Source organism: Ictidomys tridecemlineatus, chromosome 1, assembly GCF_052094955.1.
Source record: "Ictidomys tridecemlineatus isolate mIctTri1 chromosome 1, mIctTri1.hap1, whole genome shotgun sequence".
NCBI lineage: Eukaryota > Metazoa > Chordata > Mammalia > Rodentia > Sciuridae > Ictidomys > Ictidomys tridecemlineatus.
In genome coordinates this window covers 166,221,268-166,241,891 of record NC_135477.1, presented here as the reverse complement: position 1 = coordinate 166,241,891, position 20,624 = coordinate 166,221,268, and the positions used below count along the sequence as shown (strand labels likewise).

Genomic DNA, 20,624 nt, shown 5'->3' with positions numbered 1-20,624 from the left:
GGCTGGACTTGGGTTCTGCCTCCCTGACCTGTGGGTGGAAAATCCTTCTAGGAAGGAAGGTGGGGCTGTTCTAGGGCTCAACCTGTGACTTCTCATCTGTCAAGTTTTATCTTTCATTGGTTGTTATCTACTCTCCTAAAAACTGCCTCCTTAATGTCCATTTCCTGGCCTCTTCAAGGGTGGGAGCTGTCTTTTGGTTCTGCCTCTCTGTTCAGGGTGGCTGAGGGCCAAGAGGCATGGATCCCAATGAGGCTGCCATGCTTCCCGCTTTGGAAAGCGAAGGCTGGCCCAAACCCCGGGCACCCTGTGGTTGCTTGTGAGTCCTCAGGGTTGGCCTGGACTATGCCACACATTGAGGCTTTTCTGAAGTTGAGATTCATGGGCTCTTTTTAACTGGATCTCATGCTCTTCTTGGTCTCTTTTGGAGGTAGGGCCAGGTGGAGAATAGCCACATAGTAACACTGGAGGAATCAGAAGACTTAGTTGCAGAGGGCCACTACCTACTAAGAACTATGAAGAAAGGACAGGGCAGGCAGATATGCACTTCGGAGGGAGATGCGTGCTGTGCTATCTGAGAGTTTGCTACAGTTTGGGTGGATCCTCTGGAATTCACCTGTTGGAAACTTAATCCCCAAAGTGTATGTTAATGATACTTAGAGGTGAGGCTTTGGGGAAGTAATTGGATGAGGGATGAAGGTTTGGGTCCCTCAAGAAGGCACTAATGACTTTAAAAGAGGAGAAAAAAAAATCCATGTTAGCAAGCATGTCTGTGTCCCCCTCTGATGCCCTCTGCCATGTCATGACCCAGGATGAGGTCCTCATTGGGAGCTGGGCAGATGCCTGCGTTATGGTCTTGGATCTGCAGAACTGTAAGCCACATAACCTACTATTCTTCATAAATGACCCAGTCTGTGGCTTGCAGTTATAGCAACATAAAATGGACTGAGACAGAGGTGCTGCTGTCTGTTCTCCGTGTGCCTACTATAACCTCTTCCTGCTGAGTCCTGCTGATGCAGAGGACCCAATGACTAGACTTTACTGCGAGCTTCCAAAATGCCAGATAATGCACAGAGAGGATATTCAAGATGTATCTTTGGCCCAGAATCAGCAAATGCTGGGTAGCTCAAGGGAAGGGAGGATTGCAGAGAGCTAACAGATGTTTCTTGACAGTGGAGGCCCTTCCCACAAGGCTGAGTTACAGTCTGCATTCTCCTGTAACATCCTTGGAGAATGATCCCTTAGACAAGCAGCCCTTTCCCACTATCCTCCCTGTTCTTTAGGTGAGGTGACCACAGAGCCCCAGGCCCCACTCATGTGAGAATCCCTTATCTCCCCATTGTGGCACTCAGGAACCTAAGGCATGAGAACCCCAGAGATTCTCCAGAACTCTCAGAAGGGCATGCCTATCCACCGTGGGGGTTGGGGTGGCATGGGGCTGCCAATAGTAACATCTGCCACCACATGGGAGGAGCCAGGTTGAAAAGGAAGCCGAGAGAGGGAAGAAGGTTCCAGAGGAATCCAGACAACTTCATCAACACTTCTTGGTGACGTAAGCCAATAACTCCCTCTTTTTGTTGAAGGCCATTTGGGCTGGGTGTCTGTCATTTATAACCAACAGTCCAGATGGATGGTTTTATTGTGGGGTACAGGAAGACCCTGTCCGAGATGCTGAGGAAACTCTTACAACTCGTCCCCTGAGCTGAGGCCTGTCACTCATCGCTGGCCCACAGCCTTTCTCTCTCAGTCCTGAACACATGAGCACTTGTGCTGCAGATGGTGCAGGGACCTTGTGGCCAGCCCCTGAGGAGTGGCCCTTACCTGCATGTTGTTCCACGCAGCCTCACCGCGGCCCCAGATGCAGCTCTCCAGCCTCAGTGGGGAGCCCAGTGCACCGTGCTTTGTGTCTGCACACAGCCCCGTGCCCACGTTGCGAATCTGAGAGGGAAAAAGGGAAGGAGTGGACTAGTGAGGTACTCACAGAGGGGACCCAAGGCAGAGGCAGATGGGCTCAGTTCTGAGTGGTCTTAATGAAGCTCACCCTGGGCTGCTGGCAGTGCCTAGCAGCTCAGTAAGGGATGCTCATCTGCAGAGGAAGCTGCTCTCGCTGCTGAGCTCCAACCACACAGTCATGGTCAGGAAGTGACCTGCGGTTAGAAGCTGCTAGAAGGACACCCTGGTCTGCTCCCAGAGAATTTGATCCAAGAGGCCAAGGGGTTGAATTCTACCCCCATCCCAGGAGATTCCAGTATAGGTAGTCCAGGACCACACCTCAGAAACCACAAGAACAGAACACAGAATCTTTGCCATAGGTCTTAAATTATCTGCCTTTTAGAGCAGGTGGATGGCAAGTGGTGACTGGAGTCTACTCCCAGCCCCAGTCTGAAGAACAGCAGAGTCTGTCTCCCTCAGTCATTAAGGCAGGTGGGCTGGGCTGGGCCAGCTGCTGGGCCGGGCGTCTGAAGTCCTTGGATGCTCACTTGCTGCAGGCAGGCCACTTGTGCTAGTGCTGCTCTCAGGTCACACAGCTCCCACCTCACCACTGTCACTCCTGTGTGTCAGAGGGGTGGGGAGATGTGGCAGCTACAAAAATTCCCCAATTTGGCTTTCTTTTGCGGGGAGTCTAGCAGGCCCACTATTGTGTTCTAAGCCCACCACTGTGTCTTCCCGAGGGCTGCTCCCAGCTCAGGACTGAGCCAGACAGTGATGCCATGGCAGGTCCACTCCTGTGAGATGCTGGACTCCTCTGGTAGGTGATTTGGCTCGAGGACTCCATATTAATCTGGCTGAAACTCCCTTAGCCATATTGTGATCTAGGACTCTTCTACCTAAACCCTCCTTCCTTCCTTCTCCCCTTTACAAATGTCAGACCAGCTGACTGTGGGCTGCTGGCTCTCCCAGTCCCCCTCACTTTTCCTCTCAGGGGTTCCTACATGTTATCTGCTTCTTGAAGGACTTGAACTAATGCAGGAGAAAAATCCAGTAGCTTGGTAAAGAACCAAAGAGCTCAGGGGGAGTCAACCTGGTGCCTCCCTTAGAATACTGGTGGTGGTGTTGGGGTGGGGCTAGCTGCTTGGCTTATCGGGAAGGTCTCTCTAATTAGCTGTGTGGCTTTGAGCAAGTCCTCTCTGGTGCTTCTGCCAGCCCAGCTTCAGCTCTCCTTCCTCTGGTAGTAATTCTCTGCTTTTCCGTGGGCAACGGTTCCCCCCACCTGAAGCCAGTCTCCACACTCTCCTACCCTTCCTACCCTTGCTTTCCCCTTGTCCAATGGCCACAGCGATTGGTTCAGGATCCAAGGATAAGACTTGATTCCTGCACTTTGCTGGCTTGGTCTGGAAAGGGGCATTCATTTTCTGCTGGGTTGACCAAGCTAGGAGTGTGTCAGCCTGAAGCTTCTGGAAGTCACCCTGCTACCTTCAGCATGAGGCCCACATAAAAGGAAGGCAGGCTAAGCAGGAGAAAAAGAGACGGACATCACTGAAGACCCTACCTAGATCCAGGTCATCTGATTCCGCAGTTACATCAGGCTTCCATGAGTCAGGAAATTTCCCTTTTGTACTTGAGGCTGGCTTTCTGAAAGTGACCCAGCTCTCAAGCTCTCCCTCTTCCAAGCTCCAATATGTCCATCCATCAATGAGTAGGTGCTCCTGCCTGGGGAACCCAGGGCGGATGATGGTGGTGGCATGTGGTCCACCTGGTGCGACTGGTCTGTGTCCTCCAGCAGAGGTTTGACAGACTGCCACTTGGACAGCAGTGAAGGCCCCCATACAGGAGCCTGTGCTGGGCTTAAAGCTCTGCAGTGGCTGTTTCAAAACTCTTAATCATTTTGTGTTTGATTTTGTAATGTAAACTAGATCTGGGGGGACACTGGAGCATGAGCACAAGCTGAGGGCACTTGCTGTGACAATGCTTGCATCTCTTTTCTGCCCTGTTTGCTTGTAGCATCTGTGATGCCTGTGAACTTGAAGCTGCGGTGGACCTGAGATGGGCAAGACTCTGAGCTCGTGAGTTCTGCCTGTGACTAAGTGGAGGTGCTGGCTCTCCAAGTTCCCCGAAAAGGGGATCTTGCTACGGGTGCACCAAGGGCATTAGCATTCTCAGCCAAGCAGGGATGGAGTCCTGTCCCGACCGCTCCTGCTGGCTCTACTGCCCTGTGTTGGCCAGCCGCTCCCAGGATCACCAGTAAGTAAAAGGCAGTGTTGGTAGAACATGGTTACCCAGAGGTGAGGTTTTTATACAGTGATGCCACTCTTCTGCTAGGAAAGATCTAGGCACGTAGGAGGATGGAATACAGATCTTATCACTTTACCCATTCCGAATATGAGCTGTGTGCTCTTCGTTTGCATTTAAAACTGGTACTATCTTGCATATGCTCTGCTGTGGCAGAGCATATGCAAGGCTCTGGGTTCTCTCCCCAGCACTGAAAACCCAACCAACTCCCACACACCACTCCACTGGAAAAAAACCCCATAAAAACAAAAATAAAAAACCCACAAAAAATGAAAACAAACCAGAAACAAACCCCCCCAAAACACCACCACCATCACCACCACTAACAAAAAACTTGCACTGGGTGATATAAAGACGAAAGGTGAAATTCATACTAATAAAGTTTTTGTTTTGTTTTGGTTCAGGGATTGATCACAAGGGCGATTAAGCACTGAGCCACATCCCCAGCCTTTTTTTTTTTTTTTTTTTTTAAATTTTGAGATAGGATCTTGCTGAGTTGCTCAGGGCTTTGCTAAATTGTCGAGGCTGGCCTTGAACTCGTGATCCTCCTGCTTCAGCCTTACTGAGTAGCTGAGATTAAAAGCATGTGCCACCACACCTAGATTATTAAAGCTTAATTTTCCTACACTGAGAACTCTAAATAGCAAAACAAAACAAAACAGAAAGACAACAATTACAACTACAAGAAACAAGGACAAATCTAAAGAGAACAGGAAAGAAGAGTTTTATATTTCTACTTTCCCCAGCACGGTTTTCCTGTGCTGGGTCTGAGGTTTTGCAATTTATGTAGCCCCCCCACACTCACCTCCCCCCAAGCGGCAGCTGGGGGCTCCACGGGCGGGTAGAATTTGGGCAAGTCCCAGGCGATCTTGGTCATAAACCACCTGAAGCTCTTGCAGTTAAGGGTGCTGCGGAGCTTCTTCTGAGCAGCCACGTCCCCAGCGGAGAGGTGGCGGTACTCAGGCCGGCGCTGGTAAATGTACTCGGCGTACTCGTCCATCCACACCTCGGCCACGCGCTTCAGGTTCTGCGGACAGAGGCAGGGGGAAGCCTCAGGCTCGCAGCAGAGTCCGGGCGGCGGGTGGGGTGCAACGGGTCCGGGGGGTCGCGATCCACCGTTCTTATTTGTGTCCACCAGAGATCCCAGCTCTAGACCACAGTTTTAGGTCTTCTATACCGTCAGGGAACACACTGAGCTACAGTTCTATTGATAATAGACCATGTACATGGAAGTAGTCCTGGAAGACCATATTGTCTGGTGACTGTGTAGCATCTTAGTTGTGTGAGTACACTCTAAAATGTTCGTGCAAGGATGAAAGCCTAATGATGAATTTCTCAGAATATATCTGTCAAGCCATGTGCAACTTTATTGCTAATTATTATTTATGCATGTTTTAAGGATTTTTTTTTGGGGGGGGTATTGGGGATTGAACCCAGGGGTGCTCAACTACTGAGCCTCATCCCCACCCCTTAAAATTTTTTTATTTAGAGATAGGGTCTCGCTGAATTGCTGAGGCTTGCTTTAAACTCCAGATCCTCCTGTCTCAGCCAGCCCACCCCCAACCGGGATTGCAGGCATGTGTCACGTGCCCGGCTATGTTTAAGACTTTATGGTTGGATGATACACTGCTGTTGTTTTGCCTGCTCATCTTCCATACCCTACTATTGTATTGATAACCACCAACTTTCCTTGGGGGAGCTTCCCTTGCTTCACTGCCATTTCTCCTGGCTGGAAGAAAAGCCCATCACCCAGTGTGGCTAATGTGAATACAGACATTCCTGGATATAGGGATTAGTCCAAGTGAGCATGTGACCTAAGCTAAGCCAATCAGAACCAATAGGCATTAACTTTGGAATTTTTGCAAGAATTATTGGGAAGAATTGTTCTGTTTCTGCTTGGATTATTGGGTAAGATGCCAGCCAGGTCTGCTGGGCCATGTGGCAACCACATAAGCAAAGCTTATCCAAGGAGAAAGTCAACTTGGAATGAGGCAGAGTTGAGAGTAGATCAAGGAGCATAGTCCTTCTTGTACAATTAATCCAGTCACACCTGAAGCCCGTACTACCAGAGAACCTTCCAGTTCCATGAGCCATTTCATCTGCCCCGCTCTCCTTTATTGGTACAAGGGATTGAACTCAGGGGTGTCCTACTATTGAGCTACACCCCCAGCCCCTTTTTAATTCTTTATTTTGAGATAGGGTCTTGCTAAATTTTGGAGGCTGACCTTGAATTTACCATCTCCTGTCTCAGCGGTTGCAATCATAGATGTGCACCACAGTGCCCAGTCATTAAATCCCCTTTCTGTTGAAACAAATTGGTTTCTGTCATCTTAGCTAAAAGAGTCCTGTCCAAGTTACATGGTGAAAATAAATTATAATTGGCAACTAAAAGGCATAATCCCATCAGCTATACTCAGCAGCTAGAATTTCTAATAATCCTTTGAGTTTGGAGGTTGCATCTATACTTATTAGGATAGGATAATGGACAAAATGGACAAAAAAGAACAGGAAAACCCTACTGACAACCCCAGACCTGGATACAGAGGGAAGGAATTTTTGTGTGTAACTGTGATGAGAATCCTTTATTCCAGTTGCTGTGCAGAGAGGCACTTCAGTGAGAATTGACAGCCAACATTTGAGGGTTTGGGGACATTCCCTGCCCCAGGACACTGAGCTGTAGCCCTCTTGGTGTTGCCAGGACTCCTGTTCCCCACCTTTCCCCAAGCTTTATCTCTGTCATAAGGTTTTTTTCCCTACTGCAATCCAAATTTTCCTTTGAAGGGTAAAGCAAGAGTTAGCACTTTAGGCTGTTCCAGTTATTCACACCTAAGTTCACACCTATGTGTGAAGGACTACTCTAGGAACAGAAGGAAGGCTCGGTGGGCAAAATGTTCAAATGCTTTCCATAAAGCACTGGATAGTCAATATTTTAGGCTTTGCAGACCAGATGATCTCAACTCTGATGAGCTATAAAGCTACCAGAGGCCCTTTGTCAATGATTGGGTCTGTCTGTGTACCAATAAAACTTTATGGACAATGAGATTTGATTTTCACGTGTCCCAACTTATTCTTCTTTTGAATCCCACACCCCCCCCACCATGTAAAAAAAACATTCTTAGCTAGTGAGCCATACAAAACCAGTTTGATGACTCCTGAGTTAAGGGAGAAGGGCACCGACATAAGGAAGGCCACACACACAGACGAAGTCACCAGCTTCCCAATTTTGCTGGCTCCAGTTTGGGACCAGGAAACCACTGCATTCCCTTGCGGTTACCTAGCTCTTCCTGAGAGCTGAAGTGGGCTGGAATACAGCTCAGGTACAGGGTTTCCCACCAGGCCCCTGCACGGCAAAGGCTGTGTTTAATTAAAAAGCAGCCTACTGGATGTTGAAGCTCTAACAGAGCCTGAACACCCGAACACTCTAAAATGCCTCCTGTTTCTAGTTTGCTCACCCAAATCCTTTGGCTACTTTCTATTTAAATCAGAAATACTATTGTAGTTTTTAGACATGGCTTAAAAAGCCATTTCTCCCAGATCTTGATTGTTTTGTACAACTCAAGAACTGTACTGAACCCAAGGAAAGGACTTCACATTAATTTTTTTGGCATGTCGCTTGTTGGAGTCATGTAAAGGACCGTAGACTGTCATGGAATTCATCTGCCTCATAGCCTGCTCCCCGACCCTTCTTAGTCCTGAGTTCCTCCTTGTCTTTAGCCCAACCACCCTTCTTGTGCTTGTAGTACAGAGATTTGCCTGCCCTTGGAATCAGTCTCTATTTTTGTTGCATCAGATTTGAAAGGGTTTCTGCTGTGGCATCCCCTAGGATGCTTTCTCAGGGGCAGAGTCAAGAAGGAGTTTAGCAAATTTACTGAAGGAAGAAAGACTGGCTACTTGTTCTAGAGGCTGGTAAGCTCCCAACAGCTCGTCTTTCCTAACCTGCTGCCACCTCACTGCTCTTTGACTTTCTGGGGCCAGCAAAACCTGTCCCTTCTCCTGGCTTGATTAGGGTTAGGAATCTCTACTTGGCATTAGTACATGATATTCTAGTACTCTCCAAGGCTTAGAACTTGTTTGTTGAAACACACAGCAAACATTTGATGTATCTGCAACTAAATGGGGGCAGTGAGGCACTATAATAAAAGGTGGTGCTTGACTCAGGCATCTCTGTGGTCCTGCGAACTTAAACACAACCAGACTGGACAGTTGCAGGACTAATGGGGAAGGGCTTAGAAGGAGGCATGGGGCACCACCCAGACTGTTCAAAGTCAAACTCAGGATATTGAGTCAGTACAGGTGGCTAAAAGAACTTAAAATGTGAGGCCTGGCTCAGATCTGCCCACACCAGTCTGCTCGGGACCCAGGCTCATATTAGGCCCAGGTCCATCCTGCCACCAGCACACACCTGCTGGAGCCCAGCATCCGGCACAGGACCACCCCTTTCCAACCAGCAGACTATCGTGGGAGGTCAGGCCTGGACCAGATCTGCTCTGACTAGAGTGGGACCCAGGTCCAGCATAGGTCCAAGTTCACCTCCCACCACCTTGGAGCCCACTTCCATCTTGGAACACTGCAGTCATCGCTATAGCCCTCCCCATGCAGTGGCCCCTACCTTTTTGACAACAGACAGGGCCTACAAGCAACTGCATCTCAGAGCAGGAATCCCAAAGACAATATGAGGCCCACCCTTTTAGCCCCATCTCTGTAAGACATTGCATCCATCTTGGGGCACCTCCACTATTATCTCCAGTTACCTCGGCTATTGCCACCACCAACTTTAGTTGCAGTAGCATACATTGAGGGACACCAGCAGGGTCTGGAAGCCCAACATCAAAGTGAGGTACAGACAATCTGCAGGGGTACTACAAGAATATAGGATAGAAACAGTAATATCTCAGATCCACACTGTAAGAAAGGAAGACACACAGATAACTTGAAAAACCAACCAGGATACTATAATAACAGAACCCATGAACAGCGGAGTTGATGAAATGTCAGAGAAGGAGTTCAGAAGTTTCATAATTAAAATGATCTTTGAATTAAAGAATGACCTAAATGAGCAATACCAGGCAAAATCTGTTCACTCAACAAAGAGATAAGATTAAAGATAAGATTAGAGATAAGCAAAAGATTACTTCAAGAAAGAGATTGAGACTCTGAAAAAAAAGTCAAAAATTATTGAAATGAAGGATATAATAAACCAAATAAAAAACTCAATAGAAAGCATAATCAACAGACTAGATCACTTGGAAGAAAGAACGTCCAATAATGAAGACAAAGTATACAATCTGGAAAATAAAGTTGAACACATGGTGAAGATAAAAACCATGAACAGGACATCCAAGAATTATGGGACAGCATCAAAAGACCAAATCTAAGAGTTATTGGGATAGAAAAGGCACAGAGTTTCAAACCCAAGGAATGCACAATCTCTTCAATGAGATAATATCAGAAAATTTCCCAAGCATGAAGAATGAATTGGAAAACCAAATACAAGAGACTTACAGGACACCAAATGAACAAAATTACAACAGATCTACACCAAGGCACATTAAAATGAAAATGCCTCGCATACACAATAAGGATAGAAACTTAAGAGCCACAAGAGAGAGAAATCAGATCACATATAGAGGGGCAGCAATTCATATCTCAGCAGATTTTTCAACCCAGACCCTCAAAGCCAGGAGATCATGGAACAACATATACCAAACTCTGAAAGAAAATGGATGCCAACCAAGAATCTTATATCCAGCAAAATTAAGCTTTAGATTTAATGATGAAATAAAAACCTTCTGTGATAAACAAAAGTTAAAAGAATTTACAAGCCTGCACTACAGATCATCCTCAGCAAAGTATTCTATGAAGAGGAAATGAAAAACAATGATGAAAATCAGCAGAGGGAGGGATTACACTAAAGGAAAATCTAATCGGAGGAGAAACCAAGTCACATTAAATACCAAAAATAAACAAAAATGCCTGGGAATACAAATCATGTCTCCATAATAACCTGAATGTTAATGGCCTAAACTCACCAATCAAAAGACATAGACTAGCAGATTGGATTAAAAAAAAAACAAAAACAACCAACAATATGCTATCTCCAAGAGACTCATCTCATAGGAAAAGACATCCACAGACTGAAGATGAAAGGTTGGAAAAAATCATACCACTCACATGGACTGTGGGAAGCAAGCAGGGGTCTCCATCCTCATATCAAATAACATTAGATTTCAAGCTAAAATCAATCAAAAGGGATAAAGAAAGACACTACATACTGCTCAAGGTAACCATACACCAACAAGATTTAACAATTATAAATATATATGCCCCAAACAATGGAGCAGCTATGTTCATCAAACAAACTCTTCTCAAGTTCAAGAGTCAAATAAACCAAAACACAATAATTCTGAGTGACTTTAACACACGTCTTTCACCACTGGATAGATCTTCCAAACAAAAGTTAAACAAAGCAACTCTAGAACCCAATAATACAATCAATAACTTAGACTTAACTGACATATATAGAATATTTCATCCTTCAACAAGTGAATACACTTTCTTCTCAGCAGCATATGGATCCTTATCTTAAGAGACCATATAATATGCCACAAAGCAATTCTTAGCAAACATAAAAAAGTAGAATACTACCCTGCATTCTATCAGATGAAATGAAATTAGAAATCAATGATAAAATAAGAAATCTTATAACAAGAAAAATTAAGCTTATTATTTATTTTCCAACACCTGGAGACTATAAATAATATGCTACTGAACAAACAAGGGGTTGCAGAAGACTTCAAGGAGGAGATTAAAAAAATTTTAGAGGTGAATGAGAACACAGATACAACATATTGAAATCTCTGGGACACTATGAAAGCAGTTTTAAGAGGAAAGTTCATTGTGTGGAGTTCATTCCTTAATAGAAGAAAAAGTCAACAAATAAATGACTTAAAATTACATCTCAAAGCCCTAAAAAAAGAAGAACAAATCTACACCAAAATCAGTAGAAGACAGGAAATAATTAAAATCAGAGCTGAAATCAATGAAACTGAAACAAAAGAAACAATTGAAAACATTGACAGAACAAAAGCTGATTCTTTGAAAAAATAAATAAAATTGACAGACGCTTAGCCATGCTAATGGAGAGAAGGAGAGAGAAAACTCAAATCACTAATATACATAATGAAAAAGGAAATATCACAACAGACACTACAGAAATACAGAAGATAATTAGAAATTATTTTGAAAACTTGTACTCCAATAAGATGGAAAATTTCAAAGACATTGACAAATTTCTAGAGTCATATGATTGGCCCAAATTGAATCAGGATGATATACACAATTTAAACAGATCAATTTCAAGTGACAAAATAGAAGACGCCATCAGAAGTCTACCAACCAAGAAAAGTCCAGTCCCGGATGGATTACACAGCCAAGTTCTACAACACCTTTAAAGAAGAACTAATACCAATACTCTCCAATTTATTCCAGAAAATAGAAAAAGACGCAGCACCTCCAAGCTATTCTATGAGGCCAATATCATCCTGATCCTCAAACCAGGCAAAGACCAATATCTCTAATGAACATAGATGCAAAAATTCTCAATAAAATTCTGACAAATCAAATACAAAAACATCATGATCAAGTCGGATTCATTCCAGGGATGCAAGGTTGGTTCAACATATGAAAATCAATAAATATAATTCATCACATCAATAGACTTTAAAGATAAGAATCATATGATCATCTCAATAGACACAGAAAAAGCACTTGATAAAATACAGCACCTCTTCATGTTCAAAACCCTAGAAAAATTAGGGATAACAGGAACATATCTCAACATCATAAAGGCTATCTATGTTAAGTCCCAGGCCAACATCATTCTAAATGGAGAAAAATTGAAGGCATTCCCTCTAGAAACTGGAACAAGTCAGGGATGCCCTCTTCCACCACTTCTATTTAACACAGATCTTGAAACACTGGCCAGAGCACTTAGATGGATGAAAGAAATTAAAGAGATACACATAGGAAAAGAAGAACTCAAATTGGCACTATTTGCTGATAATATGATTCGATACCTAGAAGACCGAAAAAGTTCCACCAGAAAACTTCTAGAATTAGTAAATAAATTCAGCAATGTAGTAGGATATAAAATCAACACCCATAAATCAAATATATTTCTGTATATCAGTGACAAATCCTCAGAAAGGGAAATGAGGAAAAGTACCCCATTTACAATAGCCTCAAAACAAAACAAAACAAAACAAAACACCTCAGGACTTAAACTTAATGAAAGAGGTGAAAGATCCATGTAATGAAAGCTATGGAACCCTGAAGAAAGAAATCAAAGAAGACCTTAGAAGACGGAAAGATCTCCCTTGTTCTTGAGTAGGCAGAATTAATATTATCAAAATGACCATACTTCCAAAAGCACTATACAGATTTAATGCAATTCTGATCAAATCTCTCTGGTCAAAATTTCCTCATAGAAATAGAAAAAGCAATCATGAAATTCATCTGGAAAAATAAGAGACCCAGAATAGCTAAAGCAATCCTTAGCAGGAAGAGTGAAGCAGGTGGCTTCACTATACCAGACCTTAAACTATACTACAGAGCAATAATAACAAATACAGCATGGTATTGGCACCAAAACAGACTGGTAGACCAATGGTACAGAATAGACGACACAGAGACTAATTCACAGAATTACAATTATATTATATTAGACAAAGGTGCCAAAAACATGCATTGGAGAAAAGATAGCCTCTTCAACAAATGGTGCTGGAAAATAGAAATCCATATGCAACAAAGTGAAATTAACCACCCATCTCTCACCATGCACAAAACTCAATTCAAAATAGATCATGCATCTAGGAATAAAACCAGAGACCCTGCGTCTAATAGAAGAAAAAGTAGGCCCTACTCTCCATCATGTGGGATTAGGCCCCAACTTCCTTAATAAGACTCCTTTGGTGCAAGAATTTAAATCAAGAATCAATAAGTGGGATGGATTCAAACTAAAAGTTTCTTCTCAGCAAAAGAAACAATCTGTGAGGTGAATAGAGAGCCTACATCTTGGGAGCAAATTTTTACCCCTCACACATCAGATAGAACACTAATCTCTAGGGTATATAAAGAACTCAAAAAGCTAAGCACCCCCCCTCCAAAAAAAAAAAAAAAAAAACCAAAGCAAATGACCCAATCAATAAATGGGCCAAGGACCTGAACAGACATTTCTCAGAAGATGATATACAATCAATAAACAAATCATCACTAGCAATTAGAGAAATGCAAATCAAAACTACTCTAAGGGCTGGGGATGTGGCTCAAGTGGTAATGCACTTGTCTGGCATGCACGGGTCACTGGGTTCGATCCTCAGCACCACATAAAATAAAATAAAGATGTTGTGTCCACCGAAAACTGAAAAATAAATATTAAAAAATCCTCTCTCTTTCTCCTCTCTCTCTCTAAAAAAACAAACAAACAAAAAAACTACTCTAAGATTTCATCTCACTCCAGTCAGAATAGCAGCTATTATGAAGACATGTTGGTGAGGATGTGGGGAAAAAGGTACACTCATACATTGCTGGTGGGACTGCAAATTGGTGAGCCAATATGGAAAACAGTATGGAGATTCCTTGGAAAATTGGGAATGGAACTGCCATTTGAACCAGCTATCCCTCTCCTCGGTCTATATCCAAAGGACTTAAAAACATTCACAATAGCTAAACTGTGGAATCAACCTCGATGCCCTTCAATAGATGAATGGATAAAAAAATGTGGCATATATACACAATGGAATATTACACAGCAATAAAAGAGAATAAAATCATGGAGATAAATGGATGGAGTTAGAGGAGATAAATGAAGTAAGCCAATCCCAAAAAACCAAATGCTGAATGTTTTCTCTGATTTAAGGAGGCTGATTCATAATGGGGTAGGGAGAAGGAGTAAGGGAGGAATAGACGAACTCTAGATAGGGCAGAGGGGTGGGAGGGGAAGGGAGGGGCATGGGGTTATGAATGATGGTGGAATGTGATGAGCATCATTATCCAAGGTACATGTATGAAGACACAAATTGGTGTGAGTACACTTTATATACAACCAGTGGTATGAAAAATTTCTGCTCTTTATGTGTAATATGAATTGTAATGCATTCTGCTGTCATATATAAATAAAAAATTAATTAAAAAAAGAAGTTAAAATGCCTAAACCCAGAACTCAGATAAGACATTGAGATATAGCTTTAGCCTTAACTGTTGCTATTGATGCTGGCACTAATACTGACACCAACAGTAGCAGTCACAGTTTTAGGAAGCATCCCTATGTGCCAGGCACCTGTCAGACTTAAACAGGTTTGAATTCTTGCTCGAATTAGTGTTTCAGTTTTTTCATCTCTAAAGTGGAGATTAAAAACCAGGTAGACTGGAGGTTTGGAAGATGCTTTGCAAGATGACTGGTTTGAAGGAAGTTTTTTTTTTTTTTTTTTTCTTAATAAAAGAAAGTGTTACTGCAACTAGCTACTACACATTGCATTCATTTGTGGTTCAATGAGAAGGAGATGGTAGTATCTTTCTCACGGGGCCTTTTAAAAGACAGTTCTGGATAGGAAAAGAATGCTTTGGGGGTTGGTCCTGCTCAGGGATTGGCGCAGCTGGCATCCTTAGGGAAGGCTTCCATGAAGCCATCTGTGCCTCCCAGGGCTGGATTTATAACCCAGGGCCCTAGCACCGAATGAGGCTGTGGAAAGCGCTGAAGGCTCGGGCGGCTGTGGTTAGAGACTTCTAGCACTAGGGGGCACTGCCGGCCCTCCTTTCCCTCCACGCCAGCCCCAAAGCGCGTCCAGAGCTCAGCTCCCAGCCACTGATGAGTCCTTTGAGCCTCTGTTTTCCTTACAAGTCACTGGACAAGGACTCTGGGTGACAGGGAGGAGGAAGGAGGTTGCAGCCTGGCCGGAAGGAGGCGGCGTTGGGTGAAGTTGGACGGGTTCACGGGGGTCTCTTGGCTTTGGGGCTCCACGGAGGCTCACCCCCAAACCTCCCGCGGTTCTTTGCATTCCGGGGACCGTCCCTCCTAGTCGTTTCTCTTTTGTGGTCGCCTTGATTTGTCCTTTGCCCAAGACATTGAATACCGCTCCTCCCCTCTCCCCCCAATCTGTCAAGCATTTCCATTTGCAGCCAGTGGCCCATTTAATTCAAGCAACGATTGATACAAACCGTTTTAGGACAGTGAAATAGCCTGGCACATAGTTTTTGGCAATGGGACTGGGAAGAGGGGGGGAAGAAGAGAAAGCTACCTGTTAGCCCCCCCTCCACAATGGGGTCTTTAAAACTCTGTCTTAGGTTTCCCAGAACGCAGCACACCAACTGTATTAGTATTTATCATGTTTCTTTAAATCACCTGTGATCTAACTTCACACTTTCTGTTTTATCCCTAATATCTGTGAAGTCACAGGTTTGCTACCGCAATACACATTAATTTTTAATCCACATCAACTTAAACACATGAAAATAAAAATGTTCCTATGCCTACCACCTAAGATAATTTTATGTGTCAACACTTTGGGACACTGTATCATCTCCTTAATTTTCCTGACAAGGCTGAAAGTTAAAAGGAATTAGCTCCCTTTCAACAAAGAGGGAAACATAGGTTCAGAGGAGTTAAGCAATCCGCCTGACGTCACACAGCCTTTAAGTGGGTAAGCAGGGCTTTAAGTAAGTTCTTTTAAATGGAACTCTGCCTGGAGAATGGGGGGGGGGGCTCAGTGTCAGTCCTAGTGATCACTCAGCCTGGGGCACTAAGGTGCCTCAGGGCTGTTGGTCAACCTGCAACTCCCACCCCCAGGAAAGCCACCATCTTACCCGGGCCAGGCTGACTCCAGCAGGGACCTTGTAGGGTACATACTTCCTATAGATATGTCCCACCCTGGAGCAGGGGATGTCCTCCATGCGGCCCCCACACATCCACACCTGCAGGGTGAGAGGGAGAAAAAAGATCATGCTTCTGCCTCAATTCACTGTCCCTTCAAAGGCTAGCACATATCAGTGTGTTCAAAGACAGCATCAGCCCGAGGGTCTGCCACGCCCCATCACAGAGGGAGTGATGTGGCAAACAGTCATAGCAACAGCAGTACAGACAGCCGACGGCTTAGACACTGGGCAGGGGGCCATTTTACAGATGCAGAAACTGAGGCTCGGAGGAGCTAAGAGATACATCTCTTTGGGGCAGTGGTAGAGCGTTTGCCTAGCATGTGTGCGGCCCTGGGTTCAATCTTGGCATGGGGTGGGGGAAAGAGGTCCATGTAGGGACAGCTGAGTCTCCCACCAACCAAGTGCCCAAGTGCCAGTCACACCAGTGTGCCATCTTAGAAGTGGATGTTCCAGTCCTAGTGAAGCCTGCAGGTGACCCTGGCTTATTTCCTGACGACAACCTCATGGTAGACCTGAGCCAGAACTATCCAGCAAGGCCACTTCCAAACTCCAGACCAAAAGCAACTAGGAGACAGTAACGGTTCTGTGGGTTAAGATGCACGTCTAGGGTCATGTTGTCTGGTGGCAGCAGGCAGGCAACACAGGGACAGTTTCCTATGACGATGTGTGCTATTGGACGGCAAAGCAAGGTGGTGACTGTGGGGTAGAGAAGGCCACGGAGGGTGCAGGCCTGCGGTGGTGACAGTCGTCTAGATCTGAGGCCTTCATGGCTTTGGGGAGGGGAGGCTGTGGCCATGGTGAGACCGGCTGGATCTGGGCAGACGTGGAGACATCCACAACCCCAATTCCGTGCAAAGGAGCCCCTTTTAAAGCTTGAACTGCTGGAGGGGGGCATTGGGGGTTGGGCCTGTGTCCCGATGAGTCTGGGACTTAGTGGGGCTGTTCTGCCAGTGGTTCACATATCAGGGGCTTTCTGCTACTTCCTGCTGTCTCCATCTCCAGCTCAGATGTACCCAGCCCCATGCAGAGGAGTCTGCGTGGGGCAGCATGAGTCCAAGGTGCTGCCTGGAGGGACGCAATGACATTCTGATCTTGGGGGAGGAAAAAAAAAATTGAGCAAGTCAATAGAACAGAACATTGGCTTCAAGATAATGGGCTCCTGATGGTAGATTAATGTCAAGGCCAAGCCAAGAAGTTTATTTTCAAAGCCGGAGATATTGATCAGGTGCCAGGATCCCATAACAATAACTCTTCTCTTGTACAAAGAGATTGATGTGGAAGTGTCCCTTTGTCTGGTGGATACTGCCGGGTGGCTGCTGGGCTGCCTTCTGCCTCTTGGTGGTAGAGCCGGCTGAGCAGGAGGGGGGACTCGATTTTTGACTTTCTCCTGGGCGGTTGAGTGGGCTGGCGTCCACTTCCTTGGCTCCATATTAAGCTCGCATTAGCTAACGAGGCTGCGTCTCCAGCTCTGTCTGGCAGGGAAGTTTTTGTACCAACGGGTGATCCATTTTCAAAGCCTCTTTGCCAAGACTTCTGGATCCCTTGGCCCTGACCACACTGACCTGAGGAACCAGGGTGACCTTGATCTGCCTAAAGGTTTCAGGCATCCAACATGTTCTCAGGTTCCCCAGATGCATGGAGCCCAGGGGGAGTCCTGGCTTCCAGTGCTGGGTTTATGCCATGGTTCCCTTGCTCAGGACACAATGCACTGGGGCAGACTCAATGTAAAGGCCCTCTAGAGAGACAGACAGTTGTTCATCTAAATCTGCTTCCCCACCCTGAGTTCTTTGGGAGCACTCCAGCGCAGGCCACCCACAGTATCTCATACACAGATGTCAACATGGTGGCGTTTGCTGTCCATGCAGCCTCCACCCTCTCTCACTCCACCCATTTCTTGCCCACCACACTCCTCCTTCTGACAGCCCGGCTCATGCCATAGACTTCTCCCTCTGCCTGATGTGGGCATCATCCTTTATGGGCACACACAGTGCCTGCACTTGGCCTCTGTTGTTTTTTATTGGAGGTGCAATCTTAATTAGCCACATAGTGACCCCTCAGATCTGATCCCCCTGCAATTGGCATGTGGCGTTTTTCCCTATCCTGCACACCTTCTTTGTTCTGGGGACTGTCCCCTCGACTGCTCTGCCTGGGGCCCTGGGACCAGGGGGCCAGCTGCAGCGCTCAGCCTTGTGGGCTCTGAAGTAGGCATAAGGCAGAGCAATGTGGGGATGGAACCCAGGGGGTGCATAACCCTGAGCCACATCCCCAGCCTCTTTTTATTTTGTATTTTGAGACAGGGTCTCACTAAGTTGCTGAGGGCCTCCAGGTTGGTAAGGCTGGCCTCAAACTTGCCTTAGCCTCCCAGGTGGCTGGGATCTCAGGTGTGTGTCACTATATCCAGCAGTGATAGAGCACTTTAGGGGTGCTTCATCTGAGAGAACCACGTTTTTTTCTGGAATGGAGGACAAAGGGGACCTTGTGATGCAGCTGCCAGTAGCCGTCTCTGCCCCCACACAGTGAAGGGGGACCTGCTTGGGATCTAGCCGACACAGAGGGAGATGGACACGTGTTGGAGACCTGGGTCTAGTCATGATGAAGACAGTCCCCAGCCTTCTTCCTGGCTACTACCGATTTAAGATGGCTTTGTCACTTTAATGTGAGAGTCCTTACCAGCCTCTCTGCAAACTCCTAGCCTCAGGTCAGTGTGGGCAGGGGGCTCATGTGACATCTTCGCCATCAGATCCCCAGTGTCTAGCACAATGCTCTGCCCATACCAGCCACGTATTCTGTCCCTGCAGAGTTCACAGAGGAGCAGATGAGTGAACACTGATGCCACCCTTGGGGACAAGGAGCTGACCAGAGAGAAGGGTGAGTGTTTTTGTCATGGATGCTTTTGAATCCCGAGGAAATGCCCCATGTCTTTTGATAATCTTAGCAAGAATACAAGTCCTGGGCCTGAAGCAGGTTTTGCTCTTTCTTGGATACAAGGTCCCATTTCCATCTCTTTCCGGCTGGATCCTGACTGGATTTTGTCTTGGGTGAAGCGGGAAGCCAGAAAACATGTCACTGTCACAGTCATCACTGGGTCACCTCCTCTTGTGACAAACAATTCTCAACTCTCCCACTGGAGAGAGAGGGTCCTGAGACTGGCTGGGAAGGGGGCCTCTCTTTCCAGGGAGATGAATGACAGAGGCAGGGTGGTGTGGCCATCTGCCTTGGGGTGGGGAGCGGGCAGCTGGTCCCGGGGCCTAGGCCTTGCAGATCTGCCCAGGGTCTAGGTCACTCTGTGAATCCCCAGGCCCCTCCCTTCCTTCATGGCAAAGCAATGGCCATTTGAGACCCAGACAACCGAGGTGTGGACACAGTGAGCACACACTGCAGCCTCACCCACGCTCAGGTCCTAGTGCTCCCAGGCCAGCCATGGGACTTTGGGTAAGTCATTCAGCTCCCCCATGGGTGTGGACAGTCATTTTCAAGGCTGTGGAAAATGTAGGAGGAAACATTTTTTCCCCCTTTACTTAAAAAATTCAAGAGACAACTCACAAGGCACTGAGCTTAAAGCTTGGGCCCCAGCAATCCAGATGATCGTGAGTCATTTCCACTCATAGCAGGAGAAACACCACCATCTTGAACTCATGCAGTGTTGCCCTTCAGTCCAACACCACTGGGTTTCCTATCCCCTGGTCCAGTTTCCCAGCTGCCTTGGTGGCAAACTCTGGAAATAACAAGGCCTGATGGGACCAGGTGGGTGGGCCAAAGTCACCGGGTGCCAATTGGGGTCTGGCCATCCAAGGCATTGTCCTTTCACCCGCTGGCAGGCGGTCCAGCTGGTGGCAGAGAGAAGGGAGCTGTAGTGCGGGCTGCTGCCAGGTTCCAACTGGCATAGAACCCATCAAGTTTGAGATGGGAACAAATGCAGGCCACAGAGGTGACATTTTTGCAGCCTCTCTCCTGGTGGCATGTTTTGCCTGGTGCCAGCCAGCATCCCCCTCCCAGCTCCTTCCCACCTCCCTCCCCCTCTGGAGTCCTGTTGTCCCACCCTGACCCTTTTACTTCCCAGGAGGAGGAGTCGTCTTCTCACAGAAGGACCATGCCACTAGACAAGTACAAATCTAATTGTAAAAGCTGCTCCCCATTCATTTCCATTGCTTCTGTGATTTATTTTATTAGCAAACTTCTTTTGTGTGATGACAGGCTTCATTGCAGTGTCTATAAAAGACAATTACTCGCTCTTATCTCCTAAACCAAGGAGGAAAGAGACGGGTGGTGATGTGCTTCAGGAGATCACAAAGGGACCCGAGAGGGGGCGTGAGGGGGCGTCCCACAGAGGGGAATGCGGCAAGCAGGGGCTGGGGGAACCCGTCAGGAAATGGCTGCCTGGAAACTGACCAGGAATGGCACAGCCCCTGCTAGCGCACGACAGGGAGAAGACCGGCAGCCAGCCAGGTCTATAGCAGTTGGCATCTCAT

General features: G+C 46.2%; 1 protein-coding gene across 3 annotated transcripts in view; it reads right to left on the bottom strand.

Moving 5' to 3' along the window:
- Positions 1 to 20,624, bottom strand: part of Galnt10 (polypeptide N-acetylgalactosaminyltransferase 10) — a 238,707-nt gene that overhangs the window by 8,444 nt on the left and 209,639 nt on the right. For 2 of the 3 annotated variants that reach the window (XM_078051395.1, XM_078051402.1), the window contains exons 8-10: positions 16,087 to 16,194; positions 5,033 to 5,254; positions 1,819 to 1,935 (exon numbers count right to left, since the gene is read on the bottom strand). In XM_078051395.1, the coding sequence (XP_077907521.1) occupies positions 1,819 to 1,935; positions 5,033 to 5,254; positions 16,087 to 16,194 (447 nt within the window). The remainder of the gene's footprint in view (positions 1 to 1,818; positions 1,936 to 5,032; positions 5,255 to 16,086; positions 16,195 to 20,624) is intronic. The other variant, XM_078051408.1, reaches the window with a different exon arrangement.